Source organism: Pristis pectinata, chromosome 7, assembly GCF_009764475.1.
Source record: "Pristis pectinata isolate sPriPec2 chromosome 7, sPriPec2.1.pri, whole genome shotgun sequence".
Classification (NCBI taxonomy): Eukaryota; Metazoa; Chordata; class Chondrichthyes; order Rhinopristiformes; family Pristidae; genus Pristis; species Pristis pectinata.
Window position 1 is genome coordinate 25,506,028 of NC_067411.1, and position 23,312 is coordinate 25,529,339.

At 43.7% G+C, this 23,312-nt stretch overlaps 1 protein-coding gene across 1 annotated transcript in view; it reads right to left on the reverse strand.

Annotated features, from left to right (window-relative positions):
• LOC127572231 (tetratricopeptide repeat protein 38-like) overlaps nucleotides 1-7,253 on the reverse strand; it is a 36,005-nt gene extending 28,752 nt beyond the window's left edge. Inside the window, exon 1 of the mRNA XM_052019184.1 lies at nucleotides 7,007-7,253. Coding sequence (XP_051875144.1) covers nucleotides 7,007-7,036 — 30 coding nt within the window. The 5' untranslated portion in view covers nucleotides 7,037-7,253. The remainder of the gene's footprint in view (nucleotides 1-7,006) is intronic.
• Between the last annotated feature and the right edge of the window lie 16,059 nt (nucleotides 7,254-23,312).

The window sequence follows — 23,312 nt, forward strand, 5'->3', positions numbered from 1 at the left end:
ATAGGCACATGTTTAGCCCACTACTCTACTTGTCTCTACACTCATGACTGTGTGGCTAAGCACTCCTCAAACACCATCTGTAAGTTCGCCAATGACACCACTGTTGTTGGCAGAATCTCAGACGGCGATGAGGAGGCGTACAGGAGTGAGATAGATCAGCTGGTTGAGTGGTGTCGCAGCAACTACCTTGCACTCAGTGTCAGCAAGACCAAGGAATTGATTGTGGACTTCTGAAAGGGGAAGTCAGGAGAACACACACCAGTCCTCATTGAGGGGTCAGCGGTGGAAAGGTGAGCAGCTTCAAGTTCCTGGGCGTCAACATCTCAGAGGATCTATTCTGGGCCCAACACACATGAAGAAGGCACGCCAGCAGCTCTACTTCATTAGGATTTTGAGGAGATTTGGTACTTCACCAAAGACTCTTGAAAATTTCTATGGATGTCTGGTGGAAAGCATCCTGACTGGTTGCATCACAGCCTGGTATGGAGCCTCCAATGCACAGGATCACAAGAGGCTGCAGAGGGTTACAGACTCAGCCAGCACCATCACAGGAACAGCCCTCCCCACCATTGAGGAAATCTTCAAGAGGCGGTGCCTCAAGAAGGCAGCATCTATCATTAAGGACCCTCACCATCCGGGACATGCCCTCTTCTCGTTACAACCATCGGGGAGGAGGTACAGAAGCCTGAAGACCCAAACTCACCTGTCAAATCCCAACTTCACTGCCACCACTTCAAGGAAAACAGATCGTATCTATTTGCTCCCCACAGGCAACATCCTGGTGAATCTCCTTTGCACCCATTGCAATGTCCTACCAATAGTGTGGAGACCGGTACTGCACACAGTACTCCAGCTGAGGCCTAACTAATGTTTTTAAAGTTGTACCATAACCTCCCTGTTCTTATAGTCTATGCTCCAGCTAATGAAAACAAGTGTCCCAAATGTCTCCTTCACCATTTTATCTAACTGTGCCACCAACTTCAGGTATCCTTGACTTTTATGCCAAGGTCCCACTGTTCCTCAATATATCCTAGGGTCCTAACTTTCATTGTGTATATCCTCCCAAAGTGCATCACCTCACACGTATCAGGATTAAATTCCACCTGCCTCTGCCTTGGTTTGCATGCATGTTTGAAACTCACCAAGGCTCCAATTGCTGTGTACCCTTGGAAGTTACCAGCTTCATTGGAACATTTGTTATAATACTGTGTAACATTTAAACAAAAAACTAATTTGGGCTATTAATAAGAATGGCTTCGAATCGTCCAGAAGATCTACACTATAAGATCTAATCAGTACAGTTTAGCAACACTATGATCACTTTGCACTAAAATGGACATTTTTTTTGTTCTAATTGTGTTCTTTCTTGTAAAAATTGTGTATAATTTATGTTTAACATGAAGGCTGTGAAGGCTGCTTATAAGTGCTTGTGTTGCTGCTGTGGGTAAGTTTTTCATTGCACCTGTGCATACATGTACTTCTGCATATGACAAAAAACTCGACTCTGACTTTGACTTTCAAAGATCTGCTAGTCTGGGACCACCAAAGTCCTGAGTGTGTCAGATTATTGGAGTTTTACATCTGGTAACCTCAGACCATCTATCTCAATATCAAAAACATCACATATTTATACTATTTGTCCATTTGGTCAATTTTCAATAAACTTTGTAAAGGAGTTCTGGATTCTTCTGTTCTATGAACTTTGATTTGCTTTCCCCACACAAACATGTTCAGTCAATCTCAGTAAAATGGTGCATAAAGAAACTACCTGCAGTACTGACTTTCCTGATCTGTCAAGTAAGTTTTCCAGTGCACCTGTACATACATGTACTTGTGCGTTTGACATGTTACAGACTCAGTGAATGTCCCTTTAAGATAGAGTGTGTGTGTGTGTGTGTGTGTGTGTGTGTGTGTGTGTGTGTGGCGTGCTTACGTCAACAGAAGATAAAGGATGTAATGATGTTGTTGAAGAGGTCAGAAGAAGAAGAGAGAGAGAGAGAGAGAGAAGGGAGAGAGACACCAGCCTGCTAGTGTTCTCTATCGATGGATGAGAAACAATAACTGTGTTTGCCACAGAAATCCATGTATGGAAATTGGAAGTAATCCGGTGGAGTTCACTTTGTTGCTGACCTGTAGAAGGAAACAGGTATTTGTGTGTGGACGACCACGATTCGGATGCTTTTCGGGGTGAGGAAGTCACTACCGAGTAAACACTGAAGTGTTGTTTGGGTTCCATCGTGGAACATTTGGATTTCGTATTTACTCTCTCTATGTTTCTCTACGTCTACGTCTTATCTTCAGACAACAGTGGTTGTTGAAGAAGCCCTTGCTCATGTTTCACCTTATGGCTTGTGGAACTGAACTTTAAGAACCATTCCTGAACTTGGAGTTTGGGACTTTGCCACACACACACGAAGAGTTTAGTTTTAGGGGTTAACGTTCAAGGTTTAACATTTTTGAATTCTAACATACTAACATTTATTTTTCGTATTATCATAAGTAGTGATTAATAAAATAGTTTTTAACACTGAATCATGCTCAGTGTGTTTCTTTTGTTGCTGGTTCGTGACAAAATTGGGGGCTCGTCCGGGATCCAACCCAAAGATTAATGAGTGTCGTCTGGGATCATTCCCCAGATTGACGAGATTCGTTCGGGATTCAATCCAAAGATTGTTGAGGGAGATCTGATAAATTCTTTTTAATTGGCTTGTGTGTGTGGAAACCAGCAGCAATGGATATTAAGGCATTTTTGGAGTCACCAACCCAAAAGGGATTGGAGGTGGCGAAAAAGGATGATCTGATAAAGATTGCTACAAGGCTAAACCTTACAGAAGTAAAGCAGTCTATGAGAAAGACAGATATTCAGAGACTGATAGCTGGCCATTATGTGGAAAAGAAGGTGTTTGAGAAGGAAGTGTTAAAATAGCAATTTCTGTGGCACAGGTGCAGCTGGCAAAGATAGAGGCTGAACGAGAGCAAACCCAGTTGAAGATAGAGGCTGAACGAGAGCAAAAGAAATTAGAGGCTGAACGAGAGCTAACTCGGATGAAGTTAGAGGCTGAACGGGAACGGGAACTAATTCAGTTAAAGTTTGAGGCAGAGGAGAAGGAAAAACAGAGGCAGCATGAGTTACAAATGAAGCGAAAGAGTTTGGAATCTGATTCTGATGATGGGTTTTTAGCCAGCAGAGAGGTTCGATTAGTCCCTCCTTTTGAGGAAGATCAGGTTGATCAGTATTTCCAACATTTTGAAAAGGTTGCTTTGAGTTCAAACTGGCCAAAGGAAGGATGGGCTCTTATGTTACAGAGTGTGATTAAAGGTAAAGCTCAAAAAGCTTATTCTGCTTTGTCTGTTGAGGATGCAGCTGATTATACCAAGGTAAAACAAGCTGTGTTAAAGGCCTATGAATTGGTACCTGAAGCTTATAGACAAAAATTTAGAGACTTGAGGAAATCTGCAGATCAGACTTATATGGAATTTGCCAATGGAAAGAGAATATGTTTTGAACGATGGTACATGGCTAAAAATGTAGATGGGGATTTTGATAAATTGAAAGAATTGATATTAGTGGAAGACTTTAAAAGATGTGTTCCAGCTGAATTAACAACATATTTAAATGAAAAGGGAGTGGAAACTTTACAAGAAGCTGCTAGGTTGGCAGATGATTATGTTTTAACCCATAAATCCAAATGGGGACAACCTAAAACCTTTCAAAAGAGTTACAAGGACAATCCAGGTAAACTGGAGATTAAATTGGGAGGTAATCAAAAAGGGAAGGATGAAAAGAAGCCAGTGCGGGAGAAACCTGTTGAGCGTACTTGTTATTACTGTAAGAAACCTGGCCATGTGATATCTAATTGTACCCTTTTGAAAAAAACGAAGGAAGCTGTGCCCAATGCTTGCTTTCAGGCAATTAAAAATCAAAAAGGTTTAGGAGATGCTGTTAAAGATCAGTCCTTGCAAGAGGTAAAAGCGGAAAAGTTGGAGGAGGTGAGACAGGAATTCCGTTCTTATGTATCAGAGGGTTTTGTTTCACTGAATGATGGGTCACCCCAGGTGCCAGTGAAAATTCTTAGAGATACTGGGGCTTGCCAATCTCTCTTGCTAGACAGTGTTTTAAATTTTGGTGAAGAAACTGACACTGGTGAGGTAAATCTAGTACGAGGCATTACAGGTGACACCATATCTGTCCCTTTGCACAAGGTGATTTTAAAGTCAAAGTTCGTAGAAGGACCTGTCGAGATAGGGATAAGGCCTAGTTTGCCAGTGGAAGGAGTTTCTTTGTTATTGGGAAATGACCTTGCAGATGGAGAAAGTGTTCCTGTGGTACGGTTAACGACCAAACCAAGGATTGATGAATCTGAGAATGATCCAGATGTTTACCCATCATGTGCGGTGACTCGAGCTAGAGCTAGAGAATTAGCCAAGAGCGACAGTCCGGTGCAGTCTGATGTGGTTCCCTGTGACAGTCTTAAACAGGAAGAAAATTATGATGCCTTATCTGAGACTTTTCTGTCTTCACTGGAGGATCAACATCCTTATAGTGAGCCTGAATTTAAAGATTTGTCTTTGTCAAGGAAGGAGTTTATGGTGGAACAGACAAAGGACCCTGAGTTGACAGAATTGAAAGAAAAAGCACTCTCATGTGAGGAGATTGAAGAAGTGCATTTGAGTCTGTTGGACTATGTCCAAAAATTTAAAACTCGGTTGGAGAGAGTCTGCCAGCTAGCGAGAGAGAATTTGAAAACCAGCCAGATAAGAATGAAGACATATTTTGATAAACGTGCTCGGCCCAGGACATTTGCAGTGGGGCAAAAGGTGTTGGTATTTTTCCCTAGCCAAAATAATCCATTGCAATCTCATTTTTCTGGACCCTATGTTATTGAATCTCGAGTGACAAAACACCAGATAGACGCAAGAAAACACAACTGTCATGTAAACATGCTAAAGCCTTATTATGAGAGGGATTCAGTTGTGGCCTTGGTGGGTGATGTGAAGGTTGTTTCTAGAATGCCTGATGTTGATGTTGAGGAAGGCCAATTTAGACCAAATCTTATTCCATCGAAACTAAAAAACCAAAATATCCTGGAGAACCTTGAAACGAAGTTGGACCATTTACAAGTTTCACAAAAACAACAGATGAGAGAATTAATTTTAAAATTTAAAAATCTGTTCCCAGATGTTCCAAACAGAACATCGATAATTACCCATGATGTGGATGTTGGGGATGCAAAACCAATCAAACAACACCCATATCGAATGAATGTGGAAAAAAGTAAACTTGTTGATCAGGAGATAAAATACATGTTGGAAAATGATATTATTAGACATTCTACTTCAAACTGGAGTTTGCCCTGTGTTATTGTACCTAAACCTGATGGAACTGTTAGATTTTGCACAGATTACAGGAAAGTGAATGTTGTAACAAAGTCAGATGCTTACCCTATTCCTAGGGTGGATGATTGCATAGACAGAGTGGGAAAGGCAAAATTTCTTACAAAGATTGACCTATTAAAAGAGTACTGGTGTGTTCCATTAACAGATAGAGGAAGGGAGATTTCAGCCTTTGTAACCCCTTCTGGATTGTATGAATACAATGTTTTACCATTTGGAATGAAAAATGCTCCGGCAACATTTCAAAGAATGATTAATTCAGTGATTCATGGGTTAAAACATACAGATGCCTACATTGACGACTTAGTGACTGGGAATGATACATGGGAGGATCACATCTCTGCGTTAGAAAGGTTGTTTGAAAGACTTTCCGAGGCTAATCTTACAGTTAACTTGGCTAAAAGTGAATTTGGCCATGCCACTGTGACGTATCTTGGTTATGTTGTAGGTCAAGGCAAGCAAGCTCCTGTTCAGGCAAAAGTTCAAGCAATATCTGAGTTCCCTATTCCCACAGGTACGAGGACTGTTAGAAGATTTTTGGGAATGGTTGGATATTATTGAAAATTTTGTAAAAATTTTGCTGATATTGCTCTTCCCCTAACTAATCTTCTGAAGAAGGGAGTAAAGTTTGTTTGGACAGATTCTTGTCAAGAAGCATTTGAGAAGCTGAAAGCCATTTTATGCTACCATCCTGTGCTCAAATCACCTGACTTTGAAAAGCCATTTTCGTTAGCAGTAGATGCCAGTGATGAAGCTGCAGGAGCTGTGTTGTTGCAGAAGGGTGACCTTGATGATATTGACCATCCGGTAGCTTACTTTTCAAAGAAATTTAATGAGCATCAAAAGAATTATTCCACCATAGAGAAAGAATTACTGTCACTTGTTTTAGCCTTGCAACATTTCAGTGTGTATGTTTGCACAGCTCAGAAACCATTGATTGTGTATACAGATCATAGTCCATTGGTGTTTCTGAGCCAAGTCAAAAACAAGAACAGAAGGCTGTTAAACTGGAGTTTAATTTTGCAAGAGTTTGATCTCATGATAACTCACATTAAAGGTAAAGATAATGTGATTGCTGATTGTCTTTCCCGATGTTAAATGGGAAACATGTATCTGTACTAATCTGATAGTCTGTAGTTGTGTAGAATGATAATTATTAACATTACTAACTGTATGCGCGGTTAAAATTTTTCTTGGGAAAAATTCTCTTTAGGTGGGAGGTGTTACGGACTCAGTGAATGTCCCTTTAAGATAGAGAGAGAGAGTGTGTGTGTGTGTGTGTGTGTGTGTGTGTGTGTGTGTGTGTGTGTGTGTGTGTGTGTGTGTGTGTGTGTGTGTGTGTGTGTGTGGCGTGCTTACATCAACAGAATATAAAGGATGTAATGATGTTGTTGAAGAGGTCAGAAGAAGAAAAGAGAGAGAGAGAGAAGGGAGAGAGACACCAGCCTGCTAGTGTTCTCTATCGATGGATGAGAAACAATAACTGTGTTTGCCACAGAAATCCATGTATGGAAATCGGAAGTAATCCGGTGGAGTTCACTTTGTTGCTGACTTTGCTGTAACCTTTCATAGCAATCTTTGTACAAGTCGGATCGCTTTGCTTATACCTTACCTTGCAGTCTCTTAAACTGGAATGCAACATCTCCCTCTCGTTTTGTTATTGATTTCTTCGTCTTGCAAAGCCTTCAGTCGATTTACTGGTGGAGTGCACTCAGTGTTGTTGAGAATATATGCCAGGTATGAACCTGGACAGGTAACGTCAGCCTAGAAACTGAATACTGAACACCTACTATTTGAATACTGCAATCTCATTGGACAATCTGTTGAACATAGACCCATGGTTAAAAGTATTTTTAATATTCTTCTTATGGTGTCCCGCCCTGTCACGTTCACAAATTTCTGTTAATAACACCATTCCTGAGGTAGCATTGCTGAAATAGGAAAGAATATGAGGTACATGACAATCCAGTGGTCACAGACATCAGTGTAGGTCAGTGATACTTGAAAGAGTTGATAGTTTAATAATCTGAACCTAACTGTCCAGGTAGGCCCATTGTTTCTGCCTGCTCCTGTCCCACTAAACACGTGCCCTCATTTCTCAACTCCATTTTGTTCCCCTTAGTCCAGTCCCTTCCCACCTACATTCGTGACACTTCACAAGCTCTCTGTCACCTCAACAACTTTCAGCTCCCTGGCCCTGACTGCCTCATTTTCACTATGGACATTGAATCCCTGTACACTTCCATCCCCCATAAGGAAGGCCTTAAAGGCTCTCCACTTCTTTCTTGACAACAGACCCAACCATTTCCCCTCCACCGCCACCCTCCTCTGACTGGCAGAACTGGTACTCACCCTCAGCAACTTCTCTTTCGGCTCCTCCCACTTTCTCCAAACCAAAGGTGTAGCCATGGGCCCTCGCATGGGCCCCAGCTATGCCTGCCTTTTGGTTGGCTACGTAGAACAATCCATGTTTCAAACCAACACCAGTAACAATCTCCAACTCTTTCTCCGCTACATTGACGACTGCATTGGTGCTGCTTCCTGCACCCATGCAGAGCTCGTCAATTTTTATCAAATTTCCCTCCAACTTCCACTCTGCCCTCAGATTGAGTTGGTCCATCTCTGACACCTCTCTCCCCTTTCTGGATCTCTCTGTCTCCATCTCCAGAAACAGATTAACCACCAACATCTTCTACAAGCTCACTGACTCCAGCAGTTACCTCGACTGTACCTCTTCCCACCCTGTCATTTGTAAGGATGCCACCCCCTTCTCCCAATTCCTCTGCCTCCGCCGTATCTGTTCCCATGGTGAGGCTTTCCATTCCAGGACATCTGAGATGTCCTATTTTTTCAGTAAGTGGAATTTCCCTTCCACCACCATCAATGCAGCCCTCACCCGCATCTTCTCCATTTCCTTCACGTCTGGCCTCACCCCCATCACCCCCCCAACAGGGGCGGGGTTCCCCTTGTCCTCACCTACCACCCCACGAGCCTCTGTATCCAACACATCATTCTCTGCAACTTCCGCCACCTCCAACAGGATCCCACAACAAGGCACATCTTTCCCTCAACCCCTCTGCTTTCCACAGGGATTGCTCTCTCCGTGACTCCTTTGTCCACTCGTCCCTCCCCACTGATGACCCTCCTGGCACATATCCCTGCAACTGTGCAAACTGCTCCACCTGCCCCTACACCTCCTCCCTCACCACCATTCAGGGCCCTAGATAGTCCTTCCAGGACTGAGGGTGTCATTTATTGCATCCGGTGCGGCCTCCTTTACATCTGTGAGACCCGACGCAGATTGGGTGACCGCTTTGTTGAGCACCTTCACTCCATCCACCACAACAGCCAGGATCTCCCGGTGCATCTACTTCAATTCCAGTTGACACTCCCATACTGACATGTCTATCCACGGCCTCCTCTACTGCCACATTGAGGCCAGATGCAGGTTGGAGGAACAACACCTCATATTCCACCATGGTAGTCTCTAACATCGAGTTCTCTAACGTCCATAACCCCTCCCTTCTGTTTTCCCCTTTTTGCCCCCTTACCCCCTTTTTGTTTTCCCTCATTCCAGTGGCCCCTCACTCCTCCTCTTTCCCCTCCCCCGTCCTCATGACCTGCCCATCACCCCCCTCCTATTTCCCACCTCCTTCTCTTTATTCCATGGTCTACTGTCATCTCCTACCGGATTCCTTCTTCTTCAGCCCTTTGCCTCTTCACCTATCACCTCACAGCTTATTACATCTGCCCCCCTCCCCCACCCACCTACCTTCCCCCTCTCACCTGGACTCACCTATCACCTGCCAGCCTGAGCTCCTCCCCCTCCCCCAACCTTTTTATTCTGGCTTCTACCCTCTTCCTTTCCAGTCCTGATGAAGGGTCTTGACCCGAAACATTGACTATTTATTTCCCTCCATAGATGCTGCCTGACCTGCTGAGTTCATCCAGCATTTTGTGTGTGTTGCCGATACATACCTAACCACTATTCCCCAAAAAAATATATTTTATTTTAACTCCACATAATGCATCATTGGTGTTCTTAGTCAATTCTTTTTAAAAGCACAAAAGGCACAAATACCAAGGTTGTTAACAGTTTGTCAACAGTTTCTAAAATGTTACATATTTGTGTAAATTAACCACAAGTGCATGTCTGTGTGTGTGTGTGTGTGTGTGTGTGTGTGTGTGTGTGTGTGTGTGTGAGAGAGAGAGAGACAGAGGGAGAGAGAGAGAGTGAGAAACACACACATAACGTGCAACATAAGCACGAGTGACAGTTACTGTTAATCAACAATAAAGAGTTAATATATGTTCTGAAGCTCCAGGTGTCTGCTGGAGTTAATAATTGGCACAAATTACCAGGTCTATCATATTGACTCATCCAATGTCAAGGTAGTCAAAATGTCCCATTGGTGTTTGAGCTGCCATTTTTCCATGGATTTGCTGCAATCTCGGCTTCCCTGCACTGTGTCAACTTTGCGTGCTTAATTATGTTTAAAACATGTGTTACGGACTCAGTGAAAGTCCCTTTAAGATAAAGAGTGTGTGTGTATGTGTGTGTGAGGCGTGCTTACGTCAATAGAAGATAAAGGACGTAATGACGTTGTTGAAGAAGTTAGAAGAAGAAGGAGAGAGAGAGAGAGAAGGGAGAGAGACACCAGCCTGCTAGCTTTCTCTATCGATGGATGAGAAACAATAACTGTGTCTGCCACTGAAATCCAAGTATGGAAGTTGGAAGTAATCCGGTGGAGTTCACTTTGTTGCTGACCTGTAGAAGGAAACAGGTATTTGTGTGCGTGGACGACCACGATTCGGATGCTTTTCGGGGTGAGGAAGTCACTACCGAGTAAACACTGAAGTATCGTTTGGGTTCCATCGTGGAACATTTGGATTTCGTATTTACCCTCTCTATGTTTCTCTACGTCTACGTCTTATCTTCAGACAACGGTGGTTGTTGAAGAAGCCCTTGCTCATGTTTCACCTTATGGCTTGTGGAACTGAACTTTAAGAACCATTCCGGAACTTGGAGTTTGGGACTTCGTCACACACACACACAAAGAGTTTAGTTTTGGGGTTAACGTTCAAGGTTTAACATTTTTGAATTCTAACATACTAACATTTTTACTTTTATTTTACGTATTATCATAAGTAGTGATTAATAAAATAGTTTTTAACACTGAATCATGCTGTGTGGTTCTTTTGTTGCTGGTTCGTGACACATGTTTAAACACATTTCTGTCTCTCACAGTACTACTAACTAAAACTGTTTTTTTAGTTGCTGTTATCAAAGCACTGGGCACAGATTTACCAATTCAGTCTGCACCCAGGAAAATTTTGATGCCCTAGATATTTTCTTTTCCTAATCATGTAGGAAATCTGAAATAATAATGGAAAATACAGAGAATATCTTGCAGGTCAGGCAGCACCCATGGAGTGAGAAATAGAGTTAATGTTGAAACATGTGGGAAATGTTGGAACCCATTGTGGTTTATAGTTACCAGATCTGCAGCAATTGTTGACTGTCTGAGGAACTTTGCCTTGATGGTTGATGAGGTAGATTCCAAGCTTCAGACATTCTAACATATCAGGGAGGGGCAGAGCCACCTGGATAACTAGTGTCCCCAGAGCAGTCACACCCTTGAGGTTAATTACTTTGAATTTGATCAGTTGTCGGGGAAGGAATGGTTTGATTGCAGAAGAGGCAGGTAGAGGGATCAGAGGGGGTTTCAGAAATGCCTCAGCCTTTGCCCTTGTGTAACATGCACATGGTTCTTGCTCACTCATTGGACAAGGGTGGGGACTGCAAGGGTGGGGATGTGCAAACTGTACCCAGGACCAAGGCACAGAGGGGGCCATTCAAGTTAGAGTCATAGAGTAATACCTCTATAAGGTCAATCCTCATTTTCCTACACTCCAAGGAATAAAGTCCTGGCCTGCCCAACCTCTCCCTAGAGTTGGGGGGCGGGAAGTAAAGAGAAATGTTGTAGTCATATGGGAAGTGCATACTTAGTGAAAAAGACACTGATCTCTGCAGCAAAGACAGACTCCCGAAGGATGGGTTGCCTGCTCGCTGCTAGGGTTAAGGACATCTCATCTGGTCTGGAGAAGAACTTGGAGTGGGAGGGTAAGATCCAGTTGCCATGGTCCAGATGTTGAAGCACTAATGACATGGATAGGACTGGGAAGGACATTCTGTTGAACGATTATGAGCAGCTTGGGGCAAAATTGGAAAGTAAAACCACAAGGGTGAGAATCTCAGGATTATTACCTGATCCATGTGCAAATTGGAAATAAGATTAGAGAAGTAAATGTGTGACTCAGAGGTTGCTGTGGGAGAAACGGGTTCCAATGCATGGGACACTGGCACCAGTATTGGAAGGGACAGCTGTTCCATTGGGATAGGTTTCACTTGAACTGTGCTGGGATCAGTGTTCTGGCAAATCACACTAGAGTGAGTGGAGGGTTCAGGTGATGGGAGGTTTAATAAATCAAAGAGAAATGCAAGAGTAGTGGCATTGGGTTATGAAAGACTTTATGAAAATTGAAGCATGACAGAAAGGGGCAGAAAATGTAAGCAAATGTGGCAGAAATTAAACCCAAAATAAGTAAAATTTGTAAAACGTCTGAACATATTGCACATTGTCTGAATGGATTTGTAACAAGATAGATGAGTAGATGTCACAATGAGAAATAAATGTGTTTATTTAGTAGGTATTATAGTGATGTTGTTGCAGGGTGACTATTACAGTGATGTTGTTGCAGGGTGACTATGATGGGAACTTAATATTCCAGGTTATTTGATGTTACAAAAGAATCAACAAAGGGAAAGGAGGTAGGCAGCATTGTTCATCATGAAGAGTGTCTGTACAGTGGTGCGCAGAGTGTCTGTACAGTGGTGCGCAGTGTTATAGCTGCTGTGAATTGTGATGTGGAATTGTTTTGGGTGGGAAGAGGGAATAGCAGGGCAAAGAAGAGATGGAGTGAGTGGTCTGTAGGCCCAGAAGTGTTTGCTTCACAATAGGACAAAAGGGAAAGTGTCAAAGCTCTGGAGCATCTGGACAGTAAGAACACTTATGTTAGACTATTGTTTATTGACTACAGCTCTGCCTTCAATATAATAATACCAAGCAAGCTTGTCACCAAACTCCGAGACCTAGGACTCAACACCTCCCTCTGTAACTGGATCCTTGACTTTCTGACAAACAGACCGCAATCAGCGAGGATAGGCAGCAATTCCTCCGGCACGATTATTCTCAACACTGGTGCACCTCAAGGCTGCGTCCTCAGCCCTCTACTCTACTCCCTATACACTCATGACTGTGTGGCCAGATTCTGGTCTAACTCCATCTACAAGTTTGCAGATGATACTACCGTTGTAGGCCGTATCTCAAACAGCGATGAATCGGAGTACAGGAAGGAGAGCTTCCTGTACTCCGATAGAGAGCTTAGTGACATGGTGTCAATGTAACAACCTTTCCCTCAATGTCAACAAAGCTAAAGAGCTGGTCATTGACTTCAGGAAGGGGGACGGTGTACATACACCTGTCTACATCAACGGTGCTGAGGTCGAGAGGGTTGACCGCTTCAAGTTCCTGGGAGTGAACATCACCAACAACCTGTCCTGGACAAACCACGTGGATGCCATGGCCAAGAAAGCTCACCATCACCTCTACTTCTTCAGGAGGCTAAAGAAATTTGGTTTGTCCCCTTTGACTCTCACCAACTTTTATCAATGCACCATAGAAAGCATCCTATCAGGATGCATCATGGCTTGGTATGGCAACTGCTCTGCGCAAGACCGCAAGAAGCTGCAGAGAGTTGTGGACACAGCCCAGTGCATCACGGACACCAGTCTCCCCTCCTTGGACTCTGTCTTTACCTCTTGTTGTCTTGGTGAAGCAGCCAGCATAATCAAAGACCCCACCCACCCGGGACATTCTCTCTTCTCTACTCTTCCATCGGGTAGAAGATACAGATGCCTGAGGGTACGTACCACCAGACTTAAGGACAGCTTCTACCCCACTATGATAAGACTATAGAACAATTCCTTTATACAATGACATGGACTATGACCTCATGACCTCACGATCTACCTTGTTGTGACCTTGCACCTTATTGCACTGCACTTTCTCTGTAGCTGTGACACTTTACTCTGTACTGTTATTTTTTTTACCTATACTACATCAATGCACTCTGTACTAACTTGATGTAACTGCACTGTGTAATGAATTGACCTGTAAGATCGGTTTGTAAGACAAGTTTTTTACTGTACCTCGGTACAAGTGACAATAATAAACCAATACCAATACCAATACCATAGAACATAGAACACTACAGCACAGAACAGGCCCTTTGGCCCACAATGTTATGCCGACATAGCTATTCCCTCCTACCTACAGAATGCCCATATCCCTCTATTTTCCACTCATTAAAGGAGGAGATCCTCTCAGGTCGAAGAATCAACTGATGAAGGGTCTTCAACATGAAACATTGACTCTGGTTTTCTTCCCACAGATACACCTGACCAGCATTTTCTGTTTTTATTTTAATTGACCGACCAACCTACCATGTCTAAATTGTGGGAGGAATCAGGAATTGCCGGAGGAAATCCACACAGTGACAGGGAGAATGTGCTAACTCCATGCAGACAACACCTGAGGTCAGGATTGAACCAGGGTCTCTAGCACGGTGAGGGACTACTAGGTGTGCCACTGTCCCATTCACTCGTATCATCCACTCGAAGAAGCATTGTGTCACCTTGACTGGACATATAACCTTGTAGACACAAGAGATTCTGCAGATGCTGGAATCTGGAGCAACACACACACACACAATGCTGAAGGAACTCAGCAGGTCAGGCAGCATAAATGGAGGGAAACAAACAGTCAACATCTCAGGTCAAGACCCCCACCAGGACCGGAGTTCTTCTCTAGTCCTGATGAAGGGTCTCGACCCAAAACGTCGACGGTCCACCTCCCTCCATAGATGCTGCCTGTCCTGATGAGTTCCTCCAGCACCCCGTGTGATATGACCTCGTAGCACAGCATTCAGTCCCTGGGACTTGACTCCTGGAATTGACTGCATGCACCATCTTCTGGAAGTTTGCCTGTGGAGGTCCTCCTGGCCCTTTTCAGATAGATCCTCACTCCCATCACACCACCCCCTGCATCAAGACCTTCTGCAGAGGCCTACCTCTGTGCCTTTCCTCAATGTTTCCAGGTCAGCTTTAATTGTAAAAGACTTGCATTCACCTGTTGCACACACAGTGTACCTCCCCTTTAAGACCTCCCCTTTAAATGTGCTTGGCCAGTCATGATATCAGCTCCCTGCTCTGGGGTGCAGCCACTCAGCACCATAAAATTGGTGGCCACCTGCTTCAGAAGCAACAAGCACATTAAACACCCTCACAATCCCCATACCTATTTACCACTAGCTGTTCAACTTAGTACATTAACGCACTTGATACACTGAACTGGGACTTGCCAATGAGAGAGATCTGAGAGTAAGTGAGAAGGATAAAACATAGAACTTAGTTCATTTTTTTTTAGAACAGTACAGCACAATACAGGCCCTTCAGCCCACAATGTTGTGCCGAACTTTAAACCTCGCCTAAGGCTATCTAACCCCTTCCTCCCACATATCCCTCTATTTTAAATTTCTCCATATGCCTATCTAGAAATCTCTTGAATTTGACCAATGTACCTGCCTCCACCACCGCCCCAGGCAGCACATTCCATGCCCCAACCACTCTCTGAGTAAAAAAACCTCCCTCTGATATCTCCCTTGAACTTGCCACCCATTACTTTAAAGCCATGCCCTCTTGTATTAAGCATTGGTGCACTGGGAAAGAGGTGCTGGCTGTCCACTCTATCTCTTCCTCTTAATATTTTGTATACCTCTATCATGTCTCCTCTCATCCTCCTTTTCTCCAAAGAGTAAAGCCCAAACTCCCTTAGTCTCTCCTCATAATGCATACTCTCTAAACCAGGCAGCATCCTGGTAAATCTCCTCTGCACCCTTTCCAATGCTTCCACATCCTTCCTATAATGAAGTGACCAGAACTGGACACAGTACTGTAAGTGTGGTCTAACTAGAGTTTTGTAGAGCTGCATCATTACCTAAACTCGATCCCTCGACTTATGTAAGCTAACACCCCATAAGCTTTCTTAACTATCCTATCCACCTGTGAGGCAACTTTAAGGGATCTGTGGATATGGACCCCCAGATCCCTCTGCTCCTCCACACTACCAAGAATCCTGCCATTAACTTTGTACTCTGCCTTGAAGTTTGTCCTTCCAAAGTGTACCACCTCTCACCTCTCCGGATTGAACTCCATCTGTCACTTCTCAGCCCAGCTCTGTATCCTATCAATATCCCTCTGCAATCTTCGACAGTCCTCCACACTATCCACAACACCACCGACCTTTGTGTCGTTTGCAAACTTGCTAACCCACCCTTCTACCCCCTCATCCAAGTCATTAATAAAAATCATGAAAAGCAGAGGTCCCAGAACCGATCCTTGAGGGACACCGTTCATCATAGCCCTCCAATCTGAATGCACTCCCTCCACCACAACCCTCTGCTTTCTACAGGCAAGCCAATTCTGAATCCACACGGCCAAGCTTCCCTGGATCCCATGCCCTCTGACCTTCTGAAGAAGCCTACCATGTGGAACCTTGTCAAATGCCTTACTAAAATCCATGTAGACCACATCTACTGCACTATCCTCATCAATCTGTCTGGTCACCTCCTGAAAGAACACTATCAGGCTTGTGAGACATGATCTGCCCTTCACAAAGCCATACTGGCTGTCCCTGATCAGACCATGATTCTCTAAATGCCCATAGATCCTATCTCTAAGAATCCTTTCCAACAACTTGCCCACCACAGACATAAAGCTCACTGGTCTATAATTCCCTGGACTATCCCTACTACCTTTTTTGAATAAGGAGACAATATTTGCCACCCTCCAATCCTCTGGTACTATTCCCGTGGACAACGAGGACTCAAAGATCCTAGCCAAAGGCTCAGCAATCTCCTCCTTCACCTCGTGGAGCAGCCTGGGGAATATTCCATCAGGCTCCGGGGACTTATCTGTCCTAATATTTTCTAACAGCTCCAACACATCGTCTCGCTTGATATCGACATGCTCTAGAACATTAACCTTACCAACACTGTCCTCAGCGTCATTGAGGCCCCTCTCCTTGGTGAATACTGAAGAGAAGTATTCATTGAGAACCTCACCCACTTCCACAGCTTCCAGGCACATCTTTCCACCTTTGTCCCTAATTGGTCCTACCTTTACTCCCGTCATCCTTCTACTCTTCACATAAGTGAAAAATGCCTTGGGGTTTTCCTTAACCCTATTGCCAAGGCCTTTTCATGTCCCCTTCTTGCTCTCCTCAGCCCCTTCATAAGTTCCGTCCTTGCTACCCTATATTCCTCAAGAGACCTATTTGTTCCTTGCTGCCTAAACCTTATGTATGCTGCCTTCTTCCTCCTAGATGTTCCACCTGTCTTGTCAACCATGGTTCCTTCACCCTGCTATTCTTTCTCTGCCTCACTGAGACAAATTTATCCCTAACATCCTGCAAGAGATCCCTGAACAATGACCACATCTTCATAGTACATTACCCTTCAAAAATGTCATCCCAATTCACACTCGCAAGTTCTAGCCTTATAGCCTCATAACTTGCCTTTCTCCAATTAAATATCTTCCTATCCTTTTTGCTCCTATCCTTGTCCATGACAATGTTAAAGATTAGGGATCGGTGGTCACTGTCCCCCAAATGCTCACCCACTGAGAGATTTGTCACCTGACCCCGTTCATTACCTAATACTAGATCTAATATGGCATTCCCTCTAGTCAGCCTGTCAACATACTGTGACAGGAATCCATCCTGGACACACTTAACAAACTCTGCTCTGTCTAAACCTTTGTTACTGAGCAGGTGCCAATCACTATTTGGAAAGATGAAGTCTCCCATGAAAACGCTGCTATTTTTGCACCTTTCCAAAATCTACCTTCCGATCTGCTCCTCATTATCCTTGCTGCTACCAGGGGGCCTATAGAATACTCCCAGTAGAGTAACTGCTCCTTTCTTTTTCCTAACTTCCACCCATACTGACTCTAGAGAGGATCCTGCTACATTATCCACCCTTTCTGCAGCTGTAATAGTATCCCTCACCAGTAATGCCAACCCACCTCCTCTTCTCACCCTCCCCCCATCCCTGTTAAAACACTGAAATCCGGGAATATTCAGTATCCATTCCTGCCCTGGTGACAGCCAAGTCTCTGTAAGAGCCAGAATATCATAGTTCTATGTATTTATCCAAGCTCTCAGTTCATCACCCTTATTCCTGATGCTTCTTGCATTTAAGTAAATGCACTTTAGCCCATCCACCTTACTGCTTTTATACCCTATACTCTGCTTCTCCTTCCTCAAAGCCTCTCTACATGTTAGATCTGGCCTTACTCCATGCACTCCTTCCACTGACCTATCCATCTGGTTCCCATCTCCCTTGCAAACTAGTTTAAACCCTCCCGAACCACACTAGCAAACCTGCCTGCAAGGATATTGGTCCCCCTCGAGTTCAGGTGTAACCCATCCACTCTGTATGGGTCCCACCTTCCCCAGAAGAGATCCCAATGATCCAAAAATCTAAAACCTTGCCCCCTGCACCAACTCCTCAGCCACGCATTCAACTGCCATCTCCTCCTATTCTTACCTTCACTATCACGTGGCACTGGCAGCAATCCTGAGATTGTTACCCTTGAGGTCCTGTTCCTCAGCCTTCTGCCTAGCTCCCTAAACTCACTTTTCAGGAGCTCATCCCTCTTTCTACCTATGTCGTTGGTACCAACATGTACCACGACTTCTGGCTGCTTTCCCTCCCGCACAAGAATACTGTGGACCTGATCAGAGACATCCTGGACCCTGGCACCTGGGAGGCAACACACCATCTGGGATTCTCGCTCATGTCCACAGAACCTCCTGTCTGTTCCCCTGACTATCGAGTCCCCTATCACTATTGCCCTCCTCTTCTCCTCCCTTCCCTTCTGAGCGGCAGGACCAGTCCCAGTGCCAGAGACCTGGCTACAGCCGCTTGATCCCTGTATGTCATCCCGCTCAACAGCATCCAAAGCAGAATACCTGTTTTTGAGGGGAACAGCCTCCGGGATCCTCTGTTCTGTCTGCCTGTTCCCTTTATCTTTCTCTCCCCAACAGTCACCCATCTCTCTGCCTCCTGGACCCTAGAAGTACCTGCTCTAAGGGGGGGTGACTGCCTCCCGATGCACAGCATCTACATAACTCTCTCCCTCCCTGACACTACGCGGTGTTTGAAGCTGTGACTCCAGCTCATCAATTCTGAGCCAAAGTTCCTCCAGCCTCAAGCACTTACTGCAGATATGGTCACCGTGCACCACAGCAGGGTCCACTAGCTCCCACATCATGCAGCTGCAGCACATCGCCTTGCCCTCCATCTGAACGTTTTTTTTCTTACCTAGCCGTAGTCTACTTAAAAGTTATAACAATGACAGTAAACCTTACCCTTACTTACCAGCTACTCACCAGTGTTGCTGCAGATGGCCTCTGCCTCTTGATGCCGAAGCCTGTTGTGCCAAAGCCACTCATGCTGACTCTGTCCACTCTGACAATGGCCGCTCTGCTTGACATGACCCTTTTTTTTCCAAACTAGTTTATCTGGTTATCAAGGAAATTCAATAAACCTATTTATGAAATACAGATCTCTCTCTCTCCCTCTCTCATGTTCCTATCATCATCAAATACTTGTCAGATCTTAATATGATGCTGTCAAAAACACAGTTAGAACTGGGGGCTGACGTATGATCACAGCTATTGTATGGACTACATGAGCATTTATACACACCTATATGCAGAGGCCAGCTTATTCCTATTAGTTTAGGACCCATGGCATTCAAGTATGATAGTTGCAAAACTGGACACAAGAACTTTTTTTGATACACTAGGATCACTGGACAAGGTAAGCAGCTACGAAAGGTGTTCAGGTATCAGGTGACAACTGGAATCCCCAACTGCACTGTATCACTTGTGCAAGAATATACAACATATATTCAGCATTGGGGAGCACTGGAAACCACTGCCAGGTCTCTGTCTAATAGTATACGGACATTGAATCTGCCATTATATTAATCATGCTGTTTCTTGTACTTAGAAAGTATGCTATTATCCAACAGTGACAAATATAGCGCAGTTAAACTTTACATGATATTTAATAATGAAAAGATAGGACTCCTTAAAGTTGAAATATTCACAACTTTAGCCCAAAAATTTCAATTTTTAATCGTCTTGTTTTTAAACAGCTGCACAGGATAAAGGATGAAGTTCCTTGCTGGTTTTGTGGGTTCTGAAGTAGGTTGATGAAGCTATTGCAGGAATCATAGATTATTACACAGAAAGGGCAGGAGGTGCCTGAAGGAGAAGGCTAGTGAGTAGTTGTTTGTGAGGAGGTCCATCTCTTCTATCATTTACACAGGACTTCTGTGTGGTCCCGTTGCATGGACTTAAGGTTCTAAATATCATCCCAAACATTTCTCCTGTACTTTGAATAGTCATGGCCCAGAGATTCTTAGGAGTCACTGCGGATGTTCAATATCTTTATGAAGCCTTTTGAGCACATTCTTGAATCTTTTCCTCTGCCCAGCTAGTAATCTTTTCCTGTGACAGGGCTCAGAATATTGTAGCGGTTTCAGGAAGCTAGGGCCTCAATGCTGTGCACTTTGACCTGGGAAAAGACACAGATATAGAACACTACAGCACAGTACAGGCCCTTTGGCCCACAATGTTGTGCCGACATTTTATCCTGCTCTAAGATCTATCTAACCCCTCCCTCCTACATAACCCCCTATTTTTCTATCATTCATGTGTCTATCTAAGAGTCTCTTAAATGTCCCTAATGTATCTGCCCCCACAAACTCTGCAGGCAATGTGTTCCACGCACCCACCACTCTATGTGTAAAAAACTTACCCCTAACATCCCCCTTATACTTTCCTCCAGTCACCTTAAAATTATGTCCTCTTGTGTTAGCCATTGTCGCGTTGGGAAAAAGTCTCTGACTGTCCACTCAATCTATGCCTCTTATCATCTTGTACACCTTGCAAGAAGGGAACTGCAATGATCATGGGTGACTTTAATCTGTATATTGGGGTACAGTGGAAGAGGAATTTGTGGAGTGCTTCAGGATTGTTTCTTAGAACAGAATGTTACAGACCGACCCAGGAACAGGTTGTTTTAGATTTTCTCCCCACACCCCCCTTTCTCTATACAATATTAAACCTGCCAGTTTTCTAAATTTCCCCAGTTCTGCGGAAATGTTTTCAACATGAAACATTAGACTTCTCATTGACCTGCTCAGTATTTTTAGCATTTTCTGATTTAGTTTCATGTTCTCTTTTCCAGCTGTGGAGTTTTGAGATCCTGTGGTTAGTATGGTCAATCAGCAATACTCAGTGGGTGTTTTTAAGAATTTCTTCAAGCCACTGTTTGATTTTCTGGAGCTAATAAACTTTTTAGTTCATTTTTGGGATCTGGGCTTTATTGGCAAGGCCAGCATTTATTTGTAACTATCTTGTCACCAAATGGGACAAGATGATAGAGCTTTAATTGCATTTGAATTTCAATTTAAGCTTGGAGAGAAGGGAGAGGGGAGGGGAGAATGTCCGCAGCAGAATGGAGACCAAGAGAAAATGAATGATGCAGATTGTTGTTGACTGGGAGTGGGTAGTGAAGCTCAGTTGCTGGTGAATAATCTGTCTGGAGGAGGTATAGATAGAGGGAAGATAGACGAGAGGCAAGAATCTGAGCTGGAACTGAGAGGTGATAGAGTTGGTGAGTATTGGCAATTACAGTAAAAGCAGAAAATGCTAGAAACACTCAGCAGATCCGACAGCATCCGTGGAAAGAGAAACAGAGCTGGTGTTTCAGGTCAAGGACTCCTTGTCAGAACTATGAAGAAGAGATTAAAAAAGAGAAGGTGCTTTGCAGAATAACTCCATTCAGTCTGCAGGAGCAATGCATGGTTGAAGGGGTGGTGCAGTCAAATATTGATGGGAAGATAAATCAATCCAGCAGACCGAGCACATGTGGATATGATAAGACATTTGGAAGGAACGCAGGGCTTGACCTGAAAAACACTGGTGTCCCAGTTCCAGGAACTGCATTGTGATGTGTTGCAACAAAGAACCAATCTGCTAATAACCTGGTAACATTTTCCACATTGTTTGCATGGCATGATTTTAAACTCCATTTTTCAGTTCTGCTTCTATTTAATTGATGGAAATGAAAGTATTAAAAGGGCAAACGTGTACTTGTCAAGGTTTATTGATCCCAACCTGTTAACACCATTGTTGAAATCCTAAAGTGATGCTTCCTAAGGAGTTTGGCTGTGACTTAGGAAGCAAAAGCTGGCTTGCTCTTATTTAAATATATAGCCAATATTGACTTAACAGGTTACTTTCCATGCAGTAACTGTTCTGCAATCCTGCGACTGATGTCACTAAAATAGGTGGTATCGTAGACAGTGAAGAAGGTTATCAAACATTACAAGGGGATCTTGATCAGCTAGGTAAGTGAGCCAAGGAATGGCAAATGGTGTTCAATCCAGACAAGTGGGAAGTGTTGCATTTTGGGAAGTCAAACCAGGGTAGGACTTTCACAGTGAACTGTAGGGTTTTGGAAAGTGCTGTAGAATGAGGGACCGAAGAATACAAGTACATTGTTCACATAAAGCAGTGTCACAGGTAGACAGAGTGGTGAAGAAAACATTTGGTACACCGGCCTTCATCAGTCAGGGCATTAAGTGTAGGAGTTGAGACATTATATTGCAATTGTACATGATGTTAGTGAGGCCACACCTGGAGTACTGTGTACAGATTTGGTTAAGCAGTTATAGGAATGATGTCATTAAGCTGGAAAGAGTCCAAAGAAAATTTACGAGAATTTTGCCAGGACTTGAGGGCCTGAGCTAAAGGGAGAGGTTGGGCAGGCTACAGCCTTGTTCATTGGAGAGTAGGAGACCGAGAGGTGACATTATAGAGATGTATAAGATCATGAGGGGCATAGATAGGGTGAATGCGCACAGTCTGTTTCCAAGGGAAAGGGAGTCAAAAACTACACAGCACAGGTTTGAGGTGAGAGGGAAAAGTTTCAAAAGGGTCCTGAAGGGCAACTTTTTCACAGAGGATGGTTCATATATGGAACAAGCTGCCAGAGGAAGTGGTTGAGGAAGGTACAATAACAACATTTAAAAGACATTTGGATAGATGCATGGATAGGAAAGGTTTAGAGGGATATGGGCCAAATATGGGCAAATGGGACTGGCTTAGATGGGCATCTTGATCAGCATGGATGATCTGGGCTGAAAGGCCTGTTTCCGTGCTATTTTACTCTATGATTCTATAACTCTATGACTCTGAGGGTAGTAAGGTATGGAATTCACAGCCTGAAAGGGTTAGAGACAGAAACCCTAATCACAGTTGGTCATATAATTGAGCCATGGGCTGAAGATCTCCATAACTGGTGTCCACAGGTGGAGTATGCTGGCTAGATCTCTTTCATCTGACAGATATGTTGGGGTAAATGCCCTCCTTAGTCAAAATGATTTTAAGACTTTGGGTAGAGTGTGTTCTTTGAGTTCTATTTGAGGTCTCAGCCTAAATTACATTAATTTTGAATTTCTAGACACAAAATATTCCATTAACCACTGCAAGTGGGCAGTACTGTAAAACAAATTTAAATGCTATAAAATAATTTTCTTATAAATGACAACTTGGTGCAGATTTTTTAAATGAAATTGAAAATAGATCTATCTCATAAGTATTTCAATTGGCATGATCCTGTGGGTTTCTTGATTTTGGAATAGTTGCTAATTGCCT